The 27,273-nt window shown below is 49.7% G+C and overlaps 1 protein-coding gene across 5 annotated transcripts in view; it reads left to right on the forward strand.

The window, feature by feature from the left end:
* The window catches only part of APBA2 (amyloid beta precursor protein binding family A member 2), a 238,941-nt gene that overhangs the window by 198,591 nt on the left and 13,077 nt on the right, over nt 1-27,273 (forward strand). For 4 of the 5 annotated variants that reach the window (XM_072796094.1, XM_072796085.1, XM_072796076.1 and 1 more), the window contains 7 exons: nt 453-533; nt 1,623-1,659; nt 15,814-15,959; nt 16,974-17,009; nt 20,084-20,170; nt 22,565-22,750; nt 26,186-26,365. In XM_072796094.1, coding sequence (XP_072652195.1) covers nt 453-533; nt 1,623-1,659; nt 15,814-15,959; nt 16,974-17,009; nt 20,084-20,170; nt 22,565-22,750; nt 26,186-26,365 — 753 coding nt within the window. The remainder of the gene's footprint in view (nt 1-452; nt 534-1,622; nt 1,660-15,813; nt 15,960-16,973; nt 17,010-20,083; nt 20,171-22,564; nt 22,751-26,185; nt 26,366-27,273) is intronic. The other variant, XM_072796069.1, reaches the window with a different exon arrangement.

A 27,273-nucleotide genomic window follows, 5' to 3' on the forward strand; every position in this document is an offset into this window, starting at 1 on the left:
TATAGTTTCACTTATATGTGGAATCTGAAAGACTGGACAAACCAACAAAAAACAGAAACAGAGTCATAAGTACAGAGAACGAACTGGTGGTTTCCAGAGGGTAATGAGTTGGGGAATGGGCACAATAGGGGAAGGCTATTAAGGGGCACAAACATCCAGTTTTAAAATAAGTCACAGAGATGAAAAGTACAGCATAGATGTGTAGTCAATAATATTGTAATAATCCTGTGTGGTGACGGTAAAAAAAGAGAAAATATGATTCAAAACATTTTATAAATACAATAGAATACATGTTAATTGTAGAAAAGTTTAAACTGTATGTGTGCACACACATATATACACACACATACTTACATACACATACATTTCACAGAATTGTATTAGATTGTATCTTGGTTCACTTCTCTAACATATAAAAGCACCATCTTCATCTTTAACTTCTGGGTTTCTAGGTTTGCAATGGCTTGGAGCAGCCAAGGAAGCAGCAGCGCTCTGATCTCAATGGACCTGTGGACAATAACAACATCCCAGAGGTAATTGTTTCCAAGGATAAGAGTTGTGGTCTAAGTCCTAATATTGAAGCTACCCATGCCATCATGGTCTGCTCACCCTCTCTACCATGTACTTATCCCACCCAATGCCTTGGAAAAGGGGATTCAGTGCATTTAAGCAAAGTGGGTGTCCCTGTAGAAGAAAGGAAAGGTTCTTTCCTGCCAATTCAGGCTCACACCACTGTGTATTTATGTTTTCCAATGACCTGTGTGTGGGGGGCTGGGGTGGAGGGTTCATTTGTGCTCCATTCTTTGACAAGAACTCATTCTATCCCATTATCTGACAGCTGTGTTGGACCAGAACATTCTTTGTCATGAAGGACTGTCCTTTCTACTATAGGATTTTTAGAAGCATCTTTGACCTCTACCCACTAGATGCTAGTAGCACACAACCTCCTCCCCAAGCTGTGACATCCAAAAATGTCTACAGACATTGCCAAATGTCCCCTTGGGAACAAATATCATTCTGGTTGAGAACCATTGTTCTAAACCAACAGCACGGTTTTAAAAAACAATCCTATACAAACTAATACTGCCTTGATGGATGTTGTTAAAATGAGGCCTTATGCAAGCAATTTCCCTTTTCTGGATGACATTGTTTAGATGAGATTTTCTAGCTTTGATGAAATAAGTCTGGCCATCCATAGAGTGGTGTCCAGTCTCCTTTATCTTGCTTTAAAATATGGGCCCTGGTAATTCTCATGCCCACCAGTTGAAGAACCATTGGCTATACGGTCTCTAGGCTCCCTTCTAGCAGTGACATGCTAATCTGAGAGTCCCTAAGTTTTAGATGATGGCCTTTAGTACCTCAGGTTTTCCCATGGAATGGATTCCATGTGTCCTGCCTAAACACCATGGTGCCTGAATGATGTTGGTTTGCTTTATGAAGCTGACTTTTTGGAAACATCAGATGCTCATTGGGGGTTAGCTTTTCCTTTTTTTTTTTTTTTTTTTTTTGGGGGTTAGCTTTTCATACATGGTACTCATCATAGCCTAGATCTTTCAGACCATCTACTTAGAACTGTCATGTGTTTCTTTTCTTTTCTTTCTTTTTTTCATATTTCCTAACAGACAAAGAAGGTGGCATCATTTCCAAGTTTTGTGGCTGGTAAGTGACCTTGAATTTTCTCTTAGAGAACAGTTGCATTTTTATCTCAAAGCAAATGGTATTTTTACTTTTGGTTTCCTCCTGTAAAAAAGCTTGTGTAGAAAGCACACCTTCAAGGTAAAAACAAGCAAAGGTGCTCAGGCATTTGGTTGTTTGTGCACTTTGTAAGCCCATATTTACAGGGGCGTGGTTCCATTGATTAGGGAACTGTAGGCCATCCCTAATGGCCTCCCCTGTGACACTGTTTGTTGAATTTAATAGATTGAAATGTGTCATGCAGCTCACTTTGAGCTGGTCATTATGATCTAATAATTTTGAATAGGTTGGATATAATTGCATCCAAATTCAGCCTGTTACTCCTTTATCAGACTCTTCATTTCCCTCCATTCTCCTGTCTTTTTTTGAGGGGGGTAATACTGGATTTAAGCATTCAGCGTTGAGTCAATTTTGGATTGTCTGGATGGCTTCAGAGAACCTTGGGCCACTCCTTTCTGAGGTCCTCCAACAACACCATAGGATCTTTCTTCAGCCAAAGGGTGTTTCCTGCTCTTGCTAGAGTTACAATAAAATGTGTGAATTTTATTAATTATTTCAGTAAGCTGGTAATTAATTTTTATGAATATTTATGGGAGTAAGGTAAATCAATCTTCAGAGATAAATAATTTTAAAACCTTTCCTACCCCTGATTTTCTTTTTTAATAAAGAAATGACATCTGGTAAACTAAGGCCCCCAAATTCCCTTTCAAGGGATTAGTTTGAACCAGGCTAACCCCATTCAAACTGGCTGAAAATGAATTGATTGGCTCAATCTCATTTCGGCGGGTTCAACATTATATTGGCTCAGTGTTGCTCAAACTGGATTAAAAACAGTTTCAAACTATTGGAATCATTGTTATACTGTTCATATAAACTTGATTCCATTTTAACCAACTCAAGTAGGCTCAAATGGGTTTTGCCCAGCTTTTGACATGTGGTGCTGGTTAAAACTGGATTACTGTTTTTTTTTTTCACATAGTGGACACTTATGATCCGATCTCTTAAAATGAACAGTTGGGGTGAACCTGTTCAGATGAGACTCCTAAACTGAAGGCCACTCACATCTCTTCCTCTTCAGCTTGTTAGAGGGGCCAGGCTCCTGAGGCACAGAGCAGGCACACCTGAAGGGACTGGTGGGCGTGGGTCTGGGTGCTTTTGGCAGGAGAACTGGAGTAAGTTAGATAAATGCATGGGACTAGGGAGACCCAGAGCATTCTAAAGAGAGGTTATGAAAACCAAAATGACTTTCCCTTTTTTTTTTTTTTTTTTACAATGTTTGATCTTGTCCAAATGGAGTCGTGAATAGGGATTAGACAAATGTTAAAATAGAAACCTTTATTCAGTAGAGATTTGTTAAGATATTTCTGAACAGTGCTTAGAACAAGCCAGAGGCCATAATAATTAAAAATTTATTCTACCCTGGAAATCCTTTCTCTATCTGCACATCCCTGTACTTTTCACACTTTTCTCTCTGTATATCCCAGACCCCTAAGCCCTCTCTACAATAGAAGCTACTCTTAAGTCTCTTATGAATCCTTCCAGAAATCTCTTGGACATATACAAAACTATAGATCCTCTTCTTAAGATAGGTATTACACTTAGACACGTGGGTGTGCACTTTGCTTTTTCATTTCTTGGTACCTCTTAGAGATAAGCTTACTATAGGACCACTGAATTATTAAGTGGCTCCCCAGGATTCAGGTTCATGGCCATATGATGGGTATTAGTGAGTCCCCTATGGACTACTTGATTGCTTCTAGTCAGTGCAGCAGTAAGGAGCCTCATGGATGTGTTTCCGTGTTCATGTGTGTGTGCCTTCACAGAAGCTGGTCCTAGATAGAGCAGGGTTACAGGCCAGCAACACACCGACTTGGATAGAAACAGCCCAAGAGGGAGACGGGTACGCCACCTTCAGTTGTGTGTGAGAGTGCTGCTTCACCAACACTGTATGCCATCCAACTGTTTGATCTTAGCTAGGCTCATGGATGGAAAGTGGTGTGTTGTTGATTTTACACACATATCTTCCATCAGAAGTGAAGCCAAATGCTGTTTCACATGTTTATAGGCATTTGTGTTTATTTTCCTATGCATTGTCTGTTTCCTTTGCCCACTCTTCTCTCGGAGTTTTGGTGTTTCTTATCGATTTGCACTGTTCTTTACATATAAAGGAAATTTGCCTTTTGATTTATATTGTAAAAGTTTTCTCCAAGCTACCGTCATCTTTTGACATTTTTGCATTTTTTACGGTTTTAATTTAAACTCCAGTTAACATACAGTGTAATATTAATTTCAGGTGTACAGTATAGTGACTCAACACCTCCATACAATACCTGGTGCTTATCATAACATGTGCCCTCCCTGTCCCCATCACCTATTTTCCCTATCCCCCCACCCATTTCCCCTCTAGCAACCATCAGTTTGTTCTCTACAGTTTAGAATCTGTTTCTTGGTTTACCTCTCTTTTTCCCTTTGCTGAATCTGTTTTTTTTTTCTTAAATTCCACATATGAATGAAATCATATGGTATTTGCCTTTCTCTGATTTATTTCACTTAGCAATGTACTCTCTAGCTCCATCCATGTCATTGCAAATGGCAAGATTTCATTTTTTATGGCTGAATAATATTCAATTATATATATCATCTATATACACATACATAAATATACATCACCTCTACTTTATCCCTTCATCTGTTGATGGACACTTGGGCTGCTTCCATAGTTAGGCTATTGTAGATAATGCTACTATAAACATTAGGGTATGTATATCCCATTGAATTAGTATTTTTGTATTCTTTCCATAAATACCTGGTACTGCAATCATTGGGTTGTAGACTGGTTCCATTTTTAACTTTTAAGGAGCCTCCATATTTTTATGTTTTTAAAAAATGCATGTTATTTTATTATTATTTTTTAGACAGAGAGTGCAAGAGTGGGCATGAGCAGGGAACGGGGAAGGGGCAGAAGGAGAGAGAGAAAGAGAGAGAGAGAAAGAATTTTAAGCAGGCTCCATGCTCAGCACGGATCCCCACAAGGATCTTGATCCCACAGCTCTGAGATCATGACCTGAGCTGAAATCAAGAGTCAGTTGCTCAGCCCAGTTGCTTTGAGCCACTCAGAAATCCCTCCATATTTTTACTTTGCTGAACATTTTATGGAATACACTATATTAATATTTTTCCTTTGAAATTACTAAGTTTTTGAGATTAGTATGACCTTGACACTCTTTTTAAAAAAGACTATTTATTTGGGACAGGGGGAGGAAGTGTGCATGGGAATGGAGGGAGGGGCAGAGGCAGAGAGAGAGCCAGTACTTCATAGTCTGTGCTGAGCATGGAGCTACACAGGACTTGATCCCACAACCTGAACCAAAATCAAGAGTCTGATGTTCAACAACTGAGCCACCCTGGCACCCCAGCACTCTTACCATTATGTTTTTCCTTCTAGAACTTTTATGAACTGCTGCATTTATCATATAACAAATTAGCATATATACCTAGGTTTGTTTCTGGATCTTCACTGAGGTTCCAGGACCAAGCGGCTTTATTTAACTGGGGATTTATAGTGCATTTTATTACCTGCAAGGCTAATTTCTGCCTTCTGTCACCATTATTTCTGTTCAGAACTTCCCCAGGTCCTCTTGTGTATTTATTTTTCCATAGAACATTTAGAATTAGTTTTTCTAGTTACACAGTAATAATTCCTACTGGAATTTTTATTTGGCACGCATTAAATTTACCTTTATGTTAGTATATGAAATATCAGAAGCCTCCATTTGAAACCCGGTTGGGAAATCTAGGTCCCATTGACCTCTCTTACTCTGGCTAACAGCCTCATCAGTGAACTTGGAAATGGAACCTCCCTTGTTCTAAATGGCTGCAGCCCTAGGAGAGCCCCCGAGCCAGAAACGTTCTGCCCACAGGAACTAAGATAGTAAATATTTGTTGTTTTAAGCTGTTAAGTTTTGGGATAATTTGCTATGCATGCACATAGGTAACTAATATCCTCTATGTTTTTAGGATAGACTGTGTCATGGTTCAAACTGATTTTAAGATAAAATGGATCAGAATTCATATTGTCGGGACCATAGGGTTTTTATTCCTATGCCCCAAATACCTGGTCTCAAGGACACCAACAGCATTCTGCATTTGTTTTATTTCATCAGTCATACAATAGTCTCAGAATAACAAGACCAACATCACCAAGGACATATGTTTATAGATACAATTCAAGATTCATTTGCATTGACTTTGGTCTTCAGAGAATAGTCCAGGAGGGATGTACTGTAAAATTACTGTCTTAAAATCTTTCAGAATAGTTCTCTTCATTACCATGTCACCACTGCATACACATTTAGATGCATTTTTTCCCCTTAGGAATTTGCTTTTTTCATTGAGTTTTGTTTTATAATTATAGAAAATACTCACATGATTCTAAAGTCAAGTGTACAGAACAAGGTGTATATCAAGGTGTCTAGTTTCCCACCCTATTACCCCACCTCCCAAATCCTTTCCTCCCTCTAGTGATAACCAGTTTTAACATTTTCCATACTTTTATTATCTTAGTTAAATCTTCCCCTTTCTTAGGTGAATGTTAATGAGTTAACACCCTTTTGTCCATCTTGCTTTTTACACTTCACACTAAACCCTGGAGATTGTGCCAGAGTTCCACGCAATGCAGGGCAGTACCTAGAGGTACTTTGTGATGTTTGGATGCCCATTGTGAGGATGGATGTCCCCTATGCGGGAACATTTGGGTGGTTGCCAGGGTTTGGGTCTTATAAATAGTGCTGCCGTGAGCAGCTTTATGCCTGTGCCTTTCCCTGTTTTGGGCCAGTTTTTATATTCATTCTGCTTTTACTGGGATGAAATTCTCCCAGGTACAAACTTATATTTAGGATCTGCCTTGGACACATCTGTCCACTGCAAGGAGCTTGACTTTGACCTTGCGTGACTCTTTCTCTTCCTCTTGGCAGCCAGTGACTTCATCTCGCTTGTTGGGTGTCTAATGTTCCACATGGTAGAACTTTCAGATCCTTTCCTTCAGTGATGACCCAACCTGTCCTGTAGCCCCAGGCAGGCCTTCTCCCTGGTGAATGTTCTAGGACTCTGGTTTCTAGACAGTGTCTTCTCCTTTGTATCAGCCTTTCTTATAGGATCACCTTTAACTTCTTGGAGGCTTCTTGGAGGTATAGCTCAGCTCACGGCAGTGTTGGGTGTCTGGCTCTGACACAGGCTGGTGCCGAGGTGGCAGGGATGGTATTCAGGGCAGGTGGAGCCATGCCAGAGCTGTGAGACCACACCCCAGGTCTGTGGGTAGAAGGTCTGTTCTGAGGTCTAATTTCACAACTCTGAGATTCATCTCCTCCTGCCTCCTCACCCACTCTTGCCACACCTCCCCTGGGCCAGCTCTTGCGCTAATTTCGGTGGCTCGCCCGACACATGGCCTCGGCACTTGGCCTGCTCCTAGCACTTGCTCCCTGTCCTGTTCCCTCAGAGCTGTGAACCCTCCTTCCAGCTGAGACTAGGTCCCTCTCTGTGCTTTTGAACCTCACCTAATTTGATGTCTTCCACTCTCCCCTCTGCTGGCTTCTGAGTGCATCTGTGCCAGCCTGCATGTATCCATAGCCACTACTCTGCTTTCCTCTTCTTCTTTGGTAATGGTGGCATCATTCTGCACATCTCCCCTACACTCTGCAACCCTCTGGCTGGCTCCTGCCCTGCTGTGCTCTGAAGCTCCTCTCCGAGGTCACTGCTGGCTTCCTGGTCACTGTGCACCTCTGCAGAAGCACGAGGCCTCCTTTCTCCTCCTGCCAGCATAGGCACAGCTGGGCATGCCCCCTAGGGAACAGAGTGCTGGAGCTCGGCAGAGCTGGGTCCTGGTACCTCTCCCCACTCAGCCCCCTCTCTCCCTGCTGATTCTTCTGTGTCTGCAGCTTTACCTGGTAGTCACAGGAAGTTTATCAGGACCTCTGAGCCCACCTGCCTCCTGAGCTTCTTTGGAAGACTCTCAGGTTCTTGCATCTAGACTCTCCCAGAATCCCCATCCCCAAGTCACCCAGGTGTCCCTCCAATAGACGTTTCAAATGGAGGCTTCCTCCAGGAGGAAGGAGGTTGGTGCACCCTGTTCTTCATGTCCAAACCATGCAGATTCATTCTGCATACACTTATGTTTGTATGATATATGTCACAACAAGAAAACAAAAAGGAGAAATCAGTCTCTTGGGGAGGTAGGATTGCCATTAAACTTCTCTTTCTTCTTTTATCGTTCTGTCTCCCTCTGGTGGTCTTGGCATAGGGTTAGTTCAAGGGTTGAGCCAAGTAAGAACAATTTATGCTGATATGTAGGGTGAGCTGCTTTTGTATTGTAATGAAGCTGTTTGATTTTTGGTTCTGCATTTCATGATTGGAGTTGAGAGCTTTGTCTGTGATACTTGCCTCCCCACATGGGCTACTCTTCTCTGCTTCATAATAAGTGTGCAAGTGGGAGTGGGTCTGACAGGCAGAATGCTGGAGGCACCGTTTTGTATTGTTTCCTTTTTGAAAAAAAGACCAAGGCAGAAATGACAAGAACCTCTGGCAGATGGGCAGTGGAGGTGGGCGTCTTTTGGAGTTGTAACAAAGACCTGAATCTTCCATTGGCCTCTTCCCAGGGAGCAGGTGTCCATGGGTGCTGGTGCTGGATCCCGCTGCCCAGGATGGGGTGGCCTTTGCACATGGGGGTCTGTTCCCCCAGACTTGGTGGGGCTCACTCAAGGAGAGGGAGATGGAGCCAGCTTTTAATATATCAACTCAGGGATGGAAGCTGAAACAGTCTGGCAAGCTGTGCAAGGTCATCCTGGGAACTGGCAAGGGGAAAGTCAAAGGACAGTGGCCTCAGAGGTGGGAGTCTGTTCAAAAGGCAAGGCCTGACTCCTACTCTCAGGGATGGGTTCCACGGAATGCTGTTCGACTCCAGCCTACACACAGGGCGTGAGGACCCTGGCCCCTGCCCTGGCCCTGGGTGCTGCTGTGGGTGTGGGCTGCTGGCACCACCCAGACTTCCCTGCAGAATGCAGCGCCACCATCTACTGGTCATTCACGGTCACTGCAGGCAAGACAGTGGCTTGGGTCCTGCTGTGGGGTGACCCTCAGTAATTGACAGGCACTTGGCACTACACTCCCTGGAGAGGATGAGGCCGGAGGAGAAGATCGCATAAGACAATAAAAATGGACATACTTTAGTAAGATGCCCTGAGGGGCAGGGAGGAGGGTGTGATTGGCAGTCCCCTTTCCCTCTGGGGCAGGGGGTGACACGGGCCTTTGCCTCGGTGACAAGTGCCATTGCATCTGCAGTGCACACACCAAGGCGGCTGATGGATGGACAGGGAGAGATTCCTCCTTCCACTCCCTTTCCCATTCTGCAGCCGTCCCCCGCCCCCCTCCTCTCCTTTGGTGATACCAGCCCTGGCTAGCTGGAGGGGGTCCTACAGAGCAAGGACCAAGAGAGGAAAATGGAAGGAGCAGTCAGGTGCCTTGCCCTTGGCAAGACCTCTGACCTCTCAGAGGACTTTGCTTCTAAGATGGCAGGGAAGAGGGGAGTGCTTGTGTGCTAGAGATCAGGATATGAACTTTAGAAAGGTCTGGCGAGCTGTCCAAGGTGCTCAAGGTGAGCATCCAAAGGTGAGCATCCCTTCAGTGTGACCTGAGGGATGTGTGTAGTACACATTCCCAGACCCCACTCCAGGTCCATTGAGGCAGAATCACTCAGATGAGGTTGGGGACTCTGCAGGCTTCTCAGGCTCTGAACATGATTCCAGGAACAGAGGAGCTGCTTGAGATCTTCTGTCACTCCTTCCATCCTCACATGACTTCGGCTTTGGATGTTTTAAATGACCTGCCACCTCCCACTACCCCTTTGGGTACAGGGTTTGGAAGAGGCTTGCACCACTTTGTACCTGCAGCCAGGGGGTTCCCCATGTTGATGATGGCGGAGGCCGCCTACAATTGGTCTGGTCCTACTTTGTCCCTTAATATCAGTGTGACCATGGCATCCCTTTGTCCTCTGAGCCTCAGTGTGCTGTCATGCAGCATGCCCACAAGGCCATGTAAGCACATCTGCCAGCCTTGGACTCTGCCACTTGTCACTGCCACTGCCTCCCTCATCTGGTGCCTGAGGCCCTGCCTCCGTGAAGTGCTATGATGTGTCCTTTGAGTTAGATGCAAATAAAAGCTAAGAATTCATTAACTTATGCCTTGTACTTTATATGCTTTTAGCATTTATGAACCTCATCCTTTTACTCTTACCTTTGCAAAACCCCTAAGAGGAGTTCCCCCTCATCCCATTTTGCTGGTGAGTAAATTGAGGCCAGAAAGAGAGAGAGAGAGACTGAGAGAGAGAGAGGAAGAGAGAAAGAGACAGACAGACAGAGAGAGATGACTGTCCCAAGGGCACAAAGCCTTTTTGAGCAGGGCAGGTGGAAGGACTTAGACTTCGGCATGTGTCTGGATCCCTGGGCAGACTCTGTCTGACCCCGGAAGGCTGTTCCTGCCTCCCTTCATACATCTGGGACCCCGTGAGGCTGTTATTTTCACAGAACTCCCCAGAAAACACATTCCTTTTCAAGTATCTCTATCTTCCTTTGTGTCATTCAGGTCTCTGTTCACCTTGGCTTCCCCTTCCTCATCAGATCCGGACTGCGTCCCTGTCACCTCACACTGGGTTTTGCTTCCTGCCTCCTATTTCGCATTGTCTGAGAAGCCCTTGTTTTTTTTGTTTGCTTTGTTGACCCAACTCTCTGAGAGAGGGCACCCCCTTGCCTTAGTCCCCATCCTTGCCATGGCTGTTCCGGCCTTCAGGATGTGGCCTGGCCCTCCACAGTGACAGGTGGAGGGGGAGGGGCGGGTGCCTTCCCTCTATAGAATTGGGAGGGACAGTTGGTTCCCCACTCCGCCCCGCACAGATCCCCCAAGTTCTTGTTGCAATATTGAAATACTCCTCGTGGCAGCATGACTTGGTGAGCTCTGCTCTGTGCCTGGTCCCCTGCGAAGCCCTGACCCTGCCTTACTGCATCATGCATGGGCTCTGGAGCGAGTGGGCCTGGGGTCAGAGCCCTGGGGAGTTGCAGGCTCAGAAGTGGGGCCTTTCTCCTGGGTAGCACTTCTTGTCTTTGGTTCTGTGAGAGGCCTGCCTGCAGCGGTGGGCTCCCCTGTTGCTCCCCGCATGAGGGTGAAGAAGCTGGTCATAGGGCAGGGCCACACTCTGGGAATGTAGGGTGCCGGGCTACCTACTGCCGGGATCACCTTCCCCTCAGATCTCAACATTGTCTGCAGGACTCATCGTTCTCTTGTATTTGGGCCTGTAGTAATATAGGTGCTTTATTACCTTGGCAATTTAAAGTGCCGGCCTGCAGAAGGCACCTCATTGTATGTTCAGGCCCTGGTGCCGTGGTGGGCACTTCATCTGGAATCCCCAGTAGGTGCATCAGAGCAGTTAGGAGGTGTGGCCTGGGGGGTCACAGCCACAGCCACGGCCCCTGTGTGAGAAGTTTTGCAGACATCACGTGTGCATGCATGAGTGTGTGTGCTCGTGTATGGGTTCATGTGTGTGTGTTGGGGCAGCAAGGACGTGTTGACCCTTGATGGACTTTGGTGAGGTGGGAGGGCCTGGGAGGAGCCCTCAGAGGACCTTGGCCCTGAGGTCCCACTGCCCAGATACCTGCGGCAGGAGGGTTCTCCCACCAAAGCCAGAGTGGGTACCCCGAGAGGAATGTGGGTGGGCTGTGCTAGGAGAGAAGGCACGAGCCCATGTGGCTACTTGCCCTAATAATGGGATGAGAAATGCTTGATTTGAACATGTGTTGGGGGTTCTTGTGCTTTTCTTGGGTATCTCTTAAACACAGAAAGGGTGAGCCTATAAAGCTGCCAGGAAGCTAGGGTGCCCCATGGGCCCTCCAGTGTACCTTGCCCCAACCCCTGCCTCCCACCCCCCCACATCCCTCCCAGCCCTCAGGCCCAAAGTTCGCTCCCCACTCAGGCCCTCAGACCCCCTTCTCGGATTCCTGTACCCAACCTCCCTTGACCTTTGCTGACTCCTACCCCGAGGCCATGGAGCACTTCATCTCTGCTATCACAGGCAACCTCCCCCAGGCCCAGCAATGTCAGCTGGGTGGGAAGAGCTTTCCCAGAGAAATGGATGCGGTGGGGAGACCATGGGGAGGGGCAGCTGTCCACTCCTCAGACACAGGCTCAATGTGGCTACCAAAGGAAAGGGGCCCTGCTTTCTCATGTCTCTCTGACCCAACCCACGGCTCTCGAAAGGACCCCTTCACTCACTTCTGTAGCAGGAGATGCTTCTTTCCTCCAGACACAGATATCGGAGTTGGGGCTGAGGGAGGGGCTTCAGGCTTGGGGAGAGGCTTTGCCAGCAGACTGTGGAGGTCACCAGGGTATCCACTGAGAGGGAATCAGTGGCTTCTGCAGACAGGGCTGGTATGCCGAGAGAGGAGGCCTGGGCCGTGGTTCCCTGAGGCTTTGGTAGAGGCTTCCAGAAGCATCATCCAAGATCCCTGGAGTAAATCACTGGAGCACCCAGGAGGAAGGGGTGCATCCTCTGAGTGCTGCTGGGGAGGCTGCCAGGGTCAGTGGGGAGAAAGGGAGGGCGTCTCCAGGGCAGCAGTTTCATGATGGGAGGCCCCCCACAGTTCTGTGGGGCAGGGCATGAGGCATCCTAAGTTGGGACCTGCCGGGGCCTGTTATTACTAACAGATTCCTTTCCAAAGTCAGAATATTTCGCCTTGTTCTAAAGCACTTTATAAAATTGGCTTTAGCGGGAGCTGTGGTGCAGGTGAGAAAGACACAGGAGTAGTTCCCCGTGCATGAGTCTGATGTGCGTGCCCCTGGGTACGGGTCTTGAGGCTGGCAGCTGAGGCCAGTGGCCACATACTAGGACCAGCTTTGGAGCTCTAACAGCAAGTCCACAGAGCTGGACTTGGTTGCGGTGAAAGCCTAATGCACAGGTTTCCTCTAGGCACCTCCCCTCATGCCATTTACTCCTGTGGCTTGAAGAGAACTAAGGTTTCAGAGAGCCATTTAGGAGGCTTGCCCTGAATCTAGTGTCATCGGCCTGGCATCAGGGAAGCTGCGGGGTCGCTTCTTGGGGTGACAGCCTGCTCACTGCAGGCCACTCACTAGGCTCCCAGTGCCCAAGCTGCCTGTGGGCCAGAGCCAGGGGCCCAGGCTTGGGGGGTCTGATGATGTGGGTGACAGAGACCAGCGAAACTTTCCTTGTGCCCTCACACACATACCACTGAACAGGGATGCTGTGTCCTGAGAGAATGAGAGGCCCCGTGAAGTTTGCAGCAGGGGAGGAAAAAAGATCAAATCTCCCATCTAGAAGGACCCTCTCATGGCAGCAGGGGGAGTGGTCTGTGGGTAGAAGATTCCCGTCTTAGTCCAGCCGCTATAACAAAGCACCAGAGACTGGGGAGTTGATAAACAACATACAGTTATTTCTCATACTTGTGGAGGACAGAGTCCCAGGCCGGGGCACCCACATGGTTGGATTCCGGTGACAGCCCCCCTCGGGGTTACAGACGGCCTTCTCTCTGTGTCCACATGTGGCAGGAAGCAGGCAGGGGGTGCCTGCTATAAGCAGGCAGAGGGTCCCTGCTGTAAGGGCACTGATCCCATTCCTGAGAGTCCCACCCTCCTGGCCTCCCAGATCACCTCCCAGAGGTCATACGTCTCATACCATCGCAGTGGAGGTTAGAGCTTTGACACAGGACTTTAGGAGGAACATGAACAGTCTGTTGCAGCTCACATGGGCCAATTGAAGGCTGTCCTCATGTCCAGGGTGGAGTGAGAGTGTGGTGGCTGAACCCGAGGAAGGTAGACACAGGATTGGTGTGGTAGCAAAGTGGACAGCACTTGGGGATGGGTTGGATTGGGGGGTGAAGACCTGTGTAGCTGGGAAGGTGGTGGTGTCTGAGATGAAGAGCCAGCTTCAGTGCCCAGATTGAGGTGGAGGAGGATCCAGGCTTTGCTTTGGGCTGTTGAGTATGTGGGTTTGGGGTTCAGAGAACTAAGTACCCATCACCAGCACCAAGTTCCCAGATTGTGAGCATTCAGTGGCCCCGTAGGGGAGGCCAAGCCTGCAGGGAACCAAGAAGGAACAGCCAGAGAGGGAGGAAGAGACCGAGTGACTGACCAGCTAGGAAGATGTATCTCAGGAAGGGGGGGCCATGGTGACCCGGTGACCACCAGGCACCATGGACATGAGGGCACTGAGGTGATAACACATGGTGTTATCATTGGCGGCATGGGAGCAGGGAGCTAACAGCGAGGTGGGGATGTGCTGGGGAAGGGGTGCCAGCCAAATAGGCAGTTCATTCTGGACATTTGCCTTCTGGAAGGAGGAGGGAGGGGGCCCCACTGGAGTCAGGGATGTGGTGAAGGAGGGTTTTGAACCTGCCTGGAGATGCTGGAGGATATTTTAAAGCCATGGGAAGACCTAACTGATAGGACTTGGTCCAGAGAGGAATGGGATAGCAGGTGATCCTTGGTCCCTAGGGGGGACCCACCACTGCACAGAACAGTAGGATGGAGGCCTGCTCAGACAGACACCTGCCACATGGGGTGTGAAGGTGATGCTCTGCAGGTACAGCCAAGGGAGGGGCAGCTGGAAGTTCAAGAAAATGAGGAAAAATATGACATGGTGCTTGCACAGAGGGAGAGGGGGCACCTCTCAGAAGAACCTTTCAGGGTGGCCAACAAGTTTTGAGGACATCCTGGCCCATGAATTTGTAATGGAATCAACCTGCCTTGTTGGGTGACTCCAGCTCTTTCTAGCTGCAGGTACCTGGTAACAGGTGGTTGGTGTTGCATCACTTCCCTGGGGCTGACAGGTAGGGCATGGGGCAGGGAGTTGAGGGTGCTGGGCTCATGTTATGGAACTGGTAGACAGCAGCATCCAAGCTAGGCAAGTTGATGCTTTTAGAAGCAGAATGAGTCAGAGGTGAGAATATAGAACATCTGGCTGGGGGGAGGGACAGGAGGAGACAGCTGGCCGTGGGGACCAGGGAGCCACAGGACCATTAGCCCTGTGGACACTGGACAGAGGAGGAGCCTGAGAGCCTGAGCCAAGGTCTCTCAGACGGAGGGTCTGGCCAGAGGTGGGCCGGGAGAGGGAAGAAGCAGTGACATGGTGGGGGAGGTGGTGGGTCTCAGAGGAAGGCCGAGTGATGGTCCACAGGTTACCGATGATGGACCCTGGCCCAAATTCTCCAGCCACCCAGTTTCGTGTATAAAGTTTTACTGGAGCACAGTGGTGCCTACTCATAGAACAGATTGCTTGTGCCTGCTCTTGTCCTGTGGATGCAGAGGTGACTAATTGCACACAGACCCAAAGCCCAAGAGATTTTCCATCTAGCCCCTCGCAGAAAAGATTCGCTCATCTTCCCTACTGCTGCCTGCCCAGGCCAGGAGCCACTAGCCATGTGCGACTATTTCCATGTAGATTAATTTGATTTCATAAGATTTAAAAACTCATTTCCTCTTGCGAGAGCCACAGTTCAAGCACTCAAAAACCACATGTGGCTAGTGGTTCCCCTATTAAACGGCACCAAGATAGAACATTCTATATTCTGGCAGAGAGTCCCATCAACAGCACTGATCTAGAGGCAGCAGGTGGAGGTGTGTGGGATGGAGGGGGGACCCCACCTAGGTGTGTGATGGGACCAGACCCCTGCAGCAGAGCAGTGGAGGAAGAGGCCCCAGAAGAACTGGAGTGTAGCGGGTCCTGAGTTTGGAGGGCTCTGGGGCGGCATGGGACTGGTGCCTAGTTTGGGAAAGTGCATCCCTGGGGTTGCAACACATGGTTGTCACCTTGGAGACTGAGGTGCCCCAAGTGACAGCTGCCCGAGGTCCAGGAGGTGTCCTCCTGAGCCATGCATGTGGACTTTTCTGGCCTGGATGTTGGTTTTGTGTAGGTACTTGCACCATGCACTGCCGTGCAGCAAGGAGGGAAGCAGACCGGCCTCCCTCTGCAGGCTGCAGGTGGGCGGTGGGTCAGCCCTCGTCTTACGTTCCCCTGAGGCCGTGTTCCTTTGTCCTCTGGGAAGATCCCAACTGTGCCCTCTTTAGTTCCAGGGCCCTGTGAACCAGAAGACCTCATTGATGGGATCATCTTTGCTGCCAACTATCTGGGGTCCACGCAGCTGCTCTCGGAACGTAACCCTTCCAAAAACATCAGAATGATGCAGGCACAGGAGGCCGTCAGCCGGGTCAAGGTACTGGTGGGCTCAGTGGAGCCCTGGTTCACTTTGTTGGGGGTGGCGGGATGCTGGAGTGGGAGAGAGGGACCCCAAAGCCCTCCACACAGAGCAGGAAGGCCTGGGGTGTCTGGCGAGGCCAAGGGCAGCATTGGCTTGTCTGGAAGAAATGCCGTGGCAGGGCTGGGGGGCAGATGCAGCTGGCTCCTTCATGAGGAAACACCACTCGGCCCCTGGAAACAGTTTTTAAAGGATGACTGTTCCACAGCATTCCACTCATAAAACATGTTGGGATGCATTCCCCAGGCACATTTTGATGATATGTGTATCGTTGGCACCACGGTGCTCTCAGAAAGTGGAAACAAAGAAATCTCATGTCATTTGAATTCATGACCTCGAGGAAAACTCTGCCATACATGCGGCTCTGGGTACATCCTGAGTCGCCTGGTTGTGAAAGGTGGGTGCATCTGGGCAGGGGGTGGATAAGCCAAGTCAGCAAAACTAATGGGGTGGGGAGGGAAGGGCGTGGTGGTCCGAGGAGGTGCCCCCTCTGGGCAGGACGGGGTCTGTAGATGCTGCAAGCCCCCGTGGGGTGAGAAACCACATCAGGGGTCTCACCAGTGTTCTTACCATGCACTGACCTTCTTTATGGAGGTGCAGGGGCCTGGGCATGAGCCTATGGTGGACAGGGGAAGAGAAGTGCAGAGCCCTGGGCCCTCCTGCCCCAGACCCCAGTCCTGATCCTCTGCGGGCAGCGTCTTTTATCCCCGGTGTTGCCCTCATGGATCTGGACGGTTGTTGGTGATGTGCAGCGCTCAGCGGACAGGTGCTGAGGCTTCTCGTGGCCAGCGTGAGCGCTCCCTGAAGTGACGACCACCCACCTGTCCTGCCTCTGGGCGGGGGAGCTTCCTCTAAGGGCCAGGCCATAGGACTGGGGTATTGGCAACAAGACCGAAATAATGTGGCTGCCCTACCTTCTTTTCCTTTCTTTCTTCTTTTATCTGTTTTTCTCTTCTCTTACATGCGGCTCAGAGGATGCAAAAGGCTGCTAAAATCAAGAAAAAAGCGGTGTGTGGGGCTGAGGGGTTTGCCTGTGTTTCTGTCCCGTGCAGTCTGGGGGATGGTCCTGTTGGTGGGAGCACACATCACGTGGCAAACAGCTTTTTCCTCTTCCGTTGGCAGATATATAGTAGGCTTTTGAACGAAACCGCAGATGCTTTTTTTTTTTTAAACTTTTAACCGCCCACTTACAGAAGAGCCTCATCATTGCCCTTTTTATAAGTCTCTTGGGTAGTCTCTCCTGTGCTAGAACGTGGTTAATGCCTCGATGTTAGTTTCATGCAGACGTTTCTACATGTGGCATTTGATACGACCATGTGACGCATTATTGCTTAGGCCTCCTGCACAAAGTTCATTAAATTGTTCTGATATTTAAAGACTTGTTAAGCTGATTTACTAAATCAGGATGAGAAGAAGGTCAGTTTGCCCATGGGATGCGTTCCCCACTGGGAAGAGTTGCTGCGGGGCATCTGGGTGGTGCATTTGGTTAGGCATCCGACTCTTGATTCCAGTTCGGGTCTTGATCTCAGGTTCCTAGTTCTGGCCTCAAATTGGGCTCCACGCCCAACGTGGAGTGTACTTAAAAAAAGGGGTGGGGGAAGAGTTTCTGGAGCAGGAACCAACTTAAAAAAAAAAAAAATCAAGTTGACCTCCAGTCATTTGTTTGTAAACCTGGTCATTTTGTAAATGCCAGGTCTTCCCGATACAGAAAACCTCAAATGCTTGGTGGTTGGAAGGGACTGATTTCGTGCAGGCTTGGTGCTTAAACAGCAAGAGATTTAATCTTCCATTCCTCTCCTAGAACACCATTTTCTGGCTGCGTGGCCAGAGAAGCCCATCTGGGCGCTCCCTTTCTCTTGCAGTGAGACTGCACTCCCTGTGACAGTTGCTCTTTGCCCAGTGCTTTCTCCTTGGATTCCTTGAGCTGGCGGAGACGGAGGAACTCACCCAACTCCCTCTACCCTAACGGCTTTCTGCTGGGTGCCTCCAGGCAGTGTAGATGGGCCTGGCTTTGCAGACCTGTAGTGAGGCTGTGCTTCCCTGTAAGGGAGAGGGCCCCCTTGCCTGCAGTTTGCCCAGCGTACCCCTGGGCTGCACAAGCTCTACGCAGCTATAGCAAGGCTCTGTCGTCCATGGCAGCCTGGTCCTCCAGGGTTGCCATCCAAAGAGCCCAAGGGGGCTGGGAGCAGGAGGATTCAGCTCAAAACAGCCTCTGCAGCCTGCTGAATCCCGCCACCTGCCAGTTATATCTGTAGAGAGTTATTCTTCCCTTCAGGCAGGGAAATGTCCAGGATCATTGCGGAGGGCCCCTTTCCTGGTCTGTTCACACTTGGCCAGGCGGGTCCTGATAGGACAGTGCTTCATGAGCCTGGGACCAGGAGTCAGCAGCATCCCCCGCATAGCTAACCCACTGGTGGCTATGGGCTCATGGCCACCACCCCACCCCCCCGCATCCACAACATGCCCACCCTGTTGTCTGGTGGCCCTCTGTTGGATTCCTGCTATTGGCACTCTCACTTTCTTCCAGCAGAGAGGATGACGGGGCAAGCTTTGCTGTTTCCTGTTAATGACCAGGTTTTGGCTTCATCCATTCATCCTTGGTTTGAACTCATTCAGCTCCACATTTGTCCCTCTTCTCCAAGCAAGTGTACAGCACTCAAATGTCCTCCAAAAATTGTCACTAAAACCAAGTCCACCTGCAACTAACTTCCTTCCTTCCTTCCTTCTCTTTTTTCTTTTCTCTTTTCTTTTCTTTTTTTTCTTTTCTCTTCTCTTTTCTTTTCTTTTCTTTTCTTTTCTTTTCTTTTCTTTTCTTTTCTTTCTTTTCTTTCTCTTTTCTTTTTTGCTTCTGGCCCAATCTACTTTTTTCAGCAAGAGGGGTTTGAGGAACAGTCCCATAATATGTACCATTTAAAAGCATGTGGACATAGAATATAACCTGGTTTCTCAAATCAGAAAAAGTAGTTCTTCCACATCCCTGCGGAACTATTTTCAAGTGGATTGTTTGGAACTCTCTTCTCTTTAAGATCAGTTAAAGGCAGTGTCACCTCATGGTGGGCTGAAAGCCCAGAAGACCTTTTCCCCTGAACACTGGTCTAAAATCCAAATTTATCAATATTATACAATGGCTCTCTGCAACTCCCAGTTTCTTGAGGAGTTTTCAGCAGAGGGATTTTCGATTTTTTAGTGAGGAATTAAATCACAGTTTCTGCTCTTTTGAAGTGGAAGATATGCCTCTGTAGGCTCCCAGTGACCATAAAGAATTACTTACCCCAGTGGCTAAGCCGAAAGAATTTGTATTTCATTGCCACTGTGCAGTAGTAATTAGGATTCCCATTGATATAAAAACCAATGAAAGACTGTCCTGGTTTAGAGCAAACCCTGAATAAATAGTTCACTCAGCTTCTAGAACATTCCATGTACACATAAGTAATGGCCATATGACAAACATACTCCAAGATCTGACAAAACAGGGGTGTTTGTGTCACAGCTTCTGGTTTCTCCTGCGTTGCTAGGAGGGCAGCACTGAGTCCAGTTGAGGTCTTGCTTCCCTTACCGGTTTTTGGAAGATCAGCATTAAGCCTGCTGGGGGTTGACATAACTGGGACTATTTAAATCAGAAGAGGATGCTGACAATCTAATCCAACTCCTTTGAAAATTTCTTCTGCATTTCCTGGGGATATTTGGAATCCCAAATCCGAGGAACGTATGTAGCCCGAGTACACAGACTGCCTTTGCCGAGTTTGATAAGGGTTGGCAGGCAGGCCTACTTTTTAGGGAATGGAGGGGGTGCGCTTTGGATGCTGGGACCCAAGACCCCAGGTGTCCAGCCCCCCTCCATGCTCAGGCTTCCGGAAGCTGTCTCCTCCCTCCTTCTTCACGCCCTGTGCAAACTGCCTTTAGAACTCACTTCGCTACAGATTGCGCTGGAAGACGGCATGCAATTTAGATTTCCCTTGGCTGCTCCAAGCTAGAGTAGCATTTCCCTCTAGGGGCACTCAGGGTCATTAGTAAAATTGTCAGGCCTTTGTTCAAATTAGTTTTTTTTTTTATTTGTGACAGTATCCACTGTCTTTTCTTAGAATTCGGAGGGGGATGCCCAGACCCTGACTGAGGTGGATCTCTTCATCTCCACCCAGAGGATCAAGGTCTTAAATGCGGACACACAGGTAAGTGTTTTAAAGACCATTGTTTAAAATCAGGTAATTCAACCCCTAGCTTCCCTCCTCGGGGACCAGAGGAGAACAAGGTCTGGCTGCAGGAGAACTTTCCCTCTGGGATGAGCTGAACGGCTGTCCTCCCCAAGGATGGTTGCTCCGGACCCTGAGTCTTGGATGAGTTGAGCAAGCTGCAGGGAGCTGAGGAGCACCAGGCTGGGAAGAGACAAGGATGTGGTATAGGTCTGTTTCAGCTGAGATTAAGTAGGCAAAATGACAGGGAAAGAAAACAGGGAGTTAGAAGCTGTGTGTGTGCTCACCATCAGGATTCTAGGAGGGCCTTCCTGAAACCTCTGCATGCCAGGCCTGGGGGATGGAACGGGAGGGTGGAAATCCTGTGTGAGCTCTGGGCCCTCTGAGTGGGTGGTGCTCCAGCGGGGTGGCAGGGGATGCTGTCTTAAGATTTTCTACCTGTAAACCATGTGCCATGTGTCCAGCTTCTGCTCATTTCTCCTGGGCCTTAATCTGCTGCTGGTGGAGAAGACAGATTGTGAGGAGCAAGTGAACCATGCAAGATATAAAGGCCTGAAGCTGAGGAGAAAGAGGGCAGAGGTCAAGGGTACGGGGCAGATGGAAGGAGGAATTGGGAAGACCTCAGGCAGTGCCGTGTGCTGGAGGTTTGCTGAGTGAGAGGGAAGCCCCACTCACCCTGGGACTAGACCCCCCTATGGGCTGTTTGAGGGCCACCAGATGCCCGGGGAATGACCCCTTTGCTTCTTTGTCATCAGCCAGTCATTTTGTATGGTGACACTCCAGATGTGTGGATACCCTGTTCCCCAGCACCTGCTTTGCCTGCAGGTTTCAGCACCCAGTGAGTGTCTTGCTTGAGTTAGTTCCAGCATTGGAAGTGCAGAATGCTGATTTTCTACTTTGGCCACGCTCTCCACTTTTATGATCAGATCTTTCCCCACACAGAAGACCTTTTGTTTCTTTCTCTTTCTTTTCACTGTGGACTGGTAGATTTTTTTTAAGCTTGTGCTTTAATCATTATCCTCATTATTCTTTTTGATTCGGCCAGAGACCTTTAATCTGTGTCCTGTGTGATTTTGACATCTTCCCCTTAGTCTTTGATCATGTCCTTGCTTTCTGAAGTGGTGAGGTGTTCTGAGCTCTCCTTAGGCTGCTCCTGCCCCAGACCTCGAATTACCTGTTACTTCGAGGAGGCACACACAGTTCCCTTTAGTGGGGAATGGTATTACAGAAATAGACCTGGGTGCTGGCCATGCTCACTGTTGCAGGGGGTGGTCATAGGTCCTGGACCCTTGCAATGAAGAGAACTAGACAGCATATGTATTTTAAGAAGCCCAGAGTTCCTCCTTGTATCTGTGAGGAAGGTGGCTCTGCCCTGGTCATGTGGCCAGAAATCAGGAAATGCCGAAAAGCTGCCCTTGACAGTTCTCTTCCAAGTCCCCTTCCTGAAAAGTGGCTCTTGTGGTTGGAAACCACCCCCATAGCCTTGGCCAGAAAACAGATCAACTCCTGGAGGACAGACAAGGAATAATACCTGCTGTAAAAATGGATTCTGTGATAAAGAAAGGGGGCTTCAGAGGTTGCAGCAGCAGCCAATTTTCTTTTGTGGAAAAGGCACAAAGGCATAAAAGACCAGCTGATTAGTTTCTCAGAGCCTTTGTATGCAGCCTTGTTAGGTAGGGGTCATAGGCAAGACACTCAGTGGAGATTCCTGTCAGACAACAAAAGCCTTCAAGGGTAATGGACCTGCCAGGAGCCGAGGGAATTGAATAGCTCCAGAGGCCCATCGATCAGTCAGGGGAGCTGCCTCAGTGTCCCCTGACCAGGGCCCATGCTGCTTGGGATCCCAGAAGAACCCATCTGTGGAAACAGTTGGCCTCGAAGCCTTCCTCATCTGCTAGGGAGAAGCACATGCCTTGCAGGGAAGGGACCCTTCTCCAGAGCTACAGACTGTCTCTGATCAGGTGGGGACGGGTGTCACCACCTGCCAGTGTTCCTGTCTTCCTTCCACTCTGACATGTGCCTCTGAGAAGTGGGAGGGTGCTGTAGAGCAAAGTCAGATTTACCTTGGCACTGTTTGCTAGAGCACCAATTCTCAACTGGGATGATTTTGTTTCCCACGGGGACATTTGGCAAAAGCTAGAAATATTTCTGGCTGTCACAACTTAGGAAGGGGGCAATGCTACCCGCATCTAGTGGGTAGAGGCCAGAGCTGCTGCTAACCATCCTACAGAGTCCAGGACAGCCCTTCGCGATAAAGAATGACCCACCCCACACATCATTATCGTCGAGGCTGAGGAATCCCAAACCTGAGAGTTTTTTACTAGTGGGTTCTTCCTAACATTTCCTAACATGGACCCGCCCCCCTCCTGACAGGAGACCATGATGGACCACGCCTTGCGCACCATCTCCTACATAGCAGACATTGGCAACATCGTGGTGCTGATGGCCAGGCGCCGCATGCCCCGGTCAGCCTCGCAGGACTGCATCGAGACCACCCCTGGGGCCCAAGAGGGGAAGAAGCAGTACAAGATGATCTGCCATGTGTTCGAGTCTGAGGACGTAAGTGACCACGCAGGCATGCCAGCTCTCCCATTGGCCCGACTTCCCAAGGGCTCTGGCATCCCCGGCTCTTTGGGAACCGTGTCTCAGGTAGAGAAGTCCTGTGCACCGTCAGTGATGTTTCCAGGGGAATCAGTGGGGTTGTTTTCTAACCCTCAAGAGTTTGCAGAGACAGTGAATGCACTTTCACTTCACTTTGTGAGGTAAGTTCCTTTAGGGCAGTTGATAAATTGAACTATAGTTAAATAGGCTTGGGGCGCTATCTGCAGAAATCCTTTAACACAGCCTTTTTTCTCCTAAAACAAAATACTCCCTGGCTTGTCTGTGGTTAGGTGCACATTTTCAGATGCCAGGCTTGTGTACGGGGAGGCGACATCTGTGCCCGAGGAGCAGTTCTGCTTTTGCTCATGGCTATTCCACATTGTAATTCTGGAGTTTATGATAATTCAGACTCACTAAAAGACCACGAAACCTTTGGCCCTTTCCTGCAGTGGGATAAGAGCATCTTTCCCAGCCCGGAATTGGGAGAAAGGGATCAGGGAGGGGGGTGGGGGCAAGAGGTGAACACTGGGGACAGCGGCCCAGGTCTCTCTCCTGCCCCCTGGCGGGCAGATCTTGTGGCTGTTGCCAAAGTATAATTTTTAAAAAGCAGTTTCTTCTGTGAATATTTGGAAAGGGGCATTCTTGTTCTAGGTGAACTTGCAGGTCAGGGACCTGAAGCAGAAGGAACTGACCCCCAGATTTTTATATTTGAAGACAGGGCTGAAGGGTGGAGGCAGTCCTCTTTTTGCTAAAAAGTTGAAGTCATCTAGAAGTGCTTTGAAGTGATGGTCTGTTGATTGGAGAAGAAATTTAAACGCAAGCCCACTGGTGCACACAGATTCTTTTCACCACAATGCAGAGATCTGTGGGCACCTGGATGGGGACATCTGTGTGATTCAGGGCCTAAGGATATCTTAGAGACCAGGTTGGGGGAGATGGGCCCTTGGAAGGGCTGTGAGTGAAGGGCAGGGTAAAGCCATTGGCACAGGGTGAGCAGAGAAGTCATAATGGGGAGGCATAATGGGGATCTGAGATGCCAGCCCCAGGGATGGCTGGGGGCCTTAGGTTAGAGTTGGGGGTGCTGTTGTCAGGGGTGCTGACCATGGTGCTGACCCTGGTGTTCTCAGTGCAGGGGGAAGATAAGGCTGAAGGCAGGACGAAGTGGGCGTGAGTGGGACTCTAAGTGGTCCTCAAAGGAGTGAGGGAAGGATCCACCCGGTGGAGTGTGGGGGGACACTCAGCATCTGCCCAGAGCATAGCATCTGGATGGTGGCTCCCTCCAGGGGGCTGTGGGGGACAAGTAAGGGATTTGAGGATCTGATGACAGCGGAGTGGAACACCTGGAAGGTGGCATTACAGATACCAAGGCTCTTTCTGAGACTCAGTTTCCCTCTATAAAATGGAGCTGAGGCACTGCAGGGATGAGGCCAGGGTAGATGAGCCACACAGGTAATAATAACACACAGGTGTGATAGCCTCCTCACCTCCTGCAGGAGGCCAACTCTGAGCACCAAGCTGCCAATGCCAGCTCCTCTCTGAGCCCCCTGCACTCCCACTTGTCTGCATGGGGCTCCTGGCCTCACAGCATTGAGCACCCACAGGCCCTGGCTGTGACTTGGGGAGCAGGGAAGCCTTGCCTGCGGTGCTCCCCATGGGCTCCCCCAGACCAACTGGGAGGGACACCAGGACACAGGCGGCTGGGGAAATAGGAGACTGCCATCAGCAGTCAGTGGGGAGATGCCAAGGGCTCCTGGATTGCACCCAGAGGAACCCTGGCAGGGTGGGGCGCCCAGGCAGACCCCTAGACAGAGTCCCAGAATGTTGGACAGCGCTGCCAGGCTATCCATGCAGCGGTGGAGGGAGTGATACTCCCAGAACCCTTCCCTGCCAGGGGACCACAGTCCAGTGGGGACAGACCCGGAGACCTGGGAGCAGATGGCGGCAAGCCCTGGGATGTCCCAGGCTCCCATCCCCACCACACTCACCCTCTACCTTCTTTTGGCCTCTTCCCCAGGCCTGACTCCTAGCTTCAAACAGAGCCCTGGCTGCTGGTTCCCAGTGCACCATCTCTGGGCTCCCCACCCTCCACTCCACACCTGTCCAGGTCAGGGTGTCACCTGGCCATCTCTGGCCAGTCCACCCTGAGCAGTGCTGCCAAAATGCCAAGATACTGGTCTTGGGAGTGAGCAGGGCTTATTTCTGCCAAGTATATATCAGCCTGTCCCTCATGTAAACTGTCCTGGGCCCAGTGTGGGAGGGCAGTTCAATCTAGAATCCATACCTATTTCAGGAAAGCCTTCCACGCTCTGGCTCTGGCTCTGCCTTTATTATCTGGCCCCGCCCGCTTTGTTACAGAGGCATGTTCATTTGTAGCACTTAAATATGCAGTACGTAGGAGGAAGGGATTTAGCATTTAGGTCAAATCCTTTGTTTTCACCATTTTCTGGTCCTTAGCTTTGCTGGGGGCAGCCATGCAGAAGGCCCATTTGGTGGCCAGTGGGAGGCAGGTGGAGGCTCCTGCGGTCAGGGCTGGGTGGGGGAAGGCATTGCTGGGGGCCAAGCCCCTGGGAGCCCCATTGTTCTTGGTGGCCACACTGTTGCCAGTGCTTGGTGTCCCTCCAGGAGCTCGGGGCCTTAGCTCTTGCCACCCTGCAGTCCCCTGTCTGCACACTGGCTGGTGATGGACGAAGCCTGGCAGTAACTTTTCCATGTCCAAGACTCTGCAGTGTCAGAAATTCGTTAATGTCCATGCAGACAGTTCCCTGCAGTAGAAAGAAGTACTCTGCTCTGTGGAGTCTGTGCTGGGGTCCCAGGTCTTGTACTTCTGACCTGTCTCAGCTGGGAACAGCCACAACTCCCCACAAGAACAGCTGGACACATACCTTGTCTCCCCCGTTGACATTGGGTTTTGTTGCTACAGAGACATAAATGTTGGGGAAGCAACTAAGAGTCTCTGTGACCCTCCTCAGAGAACACAACTCAGGTCGATTTTTGCAATAAGATGGGTGGAAAGGAAACCTGGTAAAGTCATTTAAAGCCACAAAAGGATATTTAGCAAATAATTTGTGATATTCCCCAACTTTATTTGGAATGGTGCTTTGTCCTGGGTGGTCCAGGATGTAAATGGCTCAGATGGGAACAGCCAGGACTGAGCCCTGATGGGGATGAGGCAGCAGAGAGGCTTGGCCCATGGCAGGTGACTAAACGGTGCAGGTAGTAAGACGTCTGTCACCGGATGAGAGCCTGTAGCTTCACTCTTGCTTGTTGAGCCCAGGCAAGGGCCCAGTCCAGGCTTATGTGTGTGCCCTGCAGCCAGCCCGCGGCCCCTCCTCTCCAGGCTGCGTGGTGCCTGTGCTTCTGTGCTGGTCTCTAGTGGCTTCTCCCTGCCTGCAGGCCCAGCTGATCGCACAGTCCATCGGCCAGGCCTTCAGTGTGGCTTACCAGGAGTTCCTGCGGGCCAACGGCATAAATCCCGAAGACCTGAGCCAGAAAGAGTACAGTGACATCATCAACACCCAGGAGATGTACAACGATGACCTCATCCACTTCTCCAACTCTGAGAACTGCAAGGAGGTGAGCCACATGCACCCTGGGTGGGCCATGGGGATGCCATGGGGATGCCACCATGCTGTAGTAGCCTCTGCCACCCATGCTGAGCTCCTGCAGAGCCAGAGCTGCCTGGTGATGCCCCAGAGCACTCTTGGTGAGAGCACTGGAGAGTGAGCCCTCCAAGGGCCCTCGCACACAAATCCACATCCTCACAGCAGAATGAAGGGCGGTACATTTGCTCCTGCCTTGAGAGCTGAGCACTTGTGTGTGAAATGAGGTGGTGTTGTAACAAAGGAACTGATTACGATCTGTCTTAATGACCTTGAAAATGTGCCTTTTAATGCTGCTATTATCATTTACTGGAGCTCAGCACCCAGGAGGTGTTTCTGAAAAGGATATGAGAAGCATCTTTAAGATCGGGGAGCTTGGGTGTGCTGCCCAGGGGAGTTTCAAAGCTGCCAGTGGTGGAGGCCCTCCCTCACATGGTTCAGTGTGTGCTGCTCAGGGATCTTTAGAAAGTCCTCTGTGTCCTAACATGGGAGCAGATACCCTGGGGACCACCCATACCCTGACTAGTTGTAAAGAAGTAAAGGAAGGAATGATCAGACTGCTTGTTGAATGAATGAATGAATGAATGAATGATCCTGGCTTCTTGCTGAATGAATGACAGGCAGCTTTCCGAGAGAGTGTCCCTTGGGGTGGACAGAAGGTAGACCTTTTCTAGATACGAGCAGGAGCTGGGGGCAGAATTGAGCCCTGGAATCTAACACTCTTCTCGCTTCCGTGGGTTGTGGGAGGTGAGCAGAGCAGGAGACAGGACGCGGGAGCCACGCTTGGGCCTGGGGGCGTCCCTGCCAGGCATGGATGGGAGGGAGTTCGAGGGCTTGGAGCCAGAGCTGGGCGAGGCCGGGGGTAGGTGCGCAGGTGTCCAG

This window comes from Canis lupus, chromosome 2 (genome assembly GCF_048164855.1).
Source record: "Canis lupus baileyi chromosome 2, mCanLup2.hap1, whole genome shotgun sequence".
Lineage (NCBI taxonomy): Eukaryota > Metazoa > Chordata > Mammalia > Carnivora > Canidae > Canis > Canis lupus.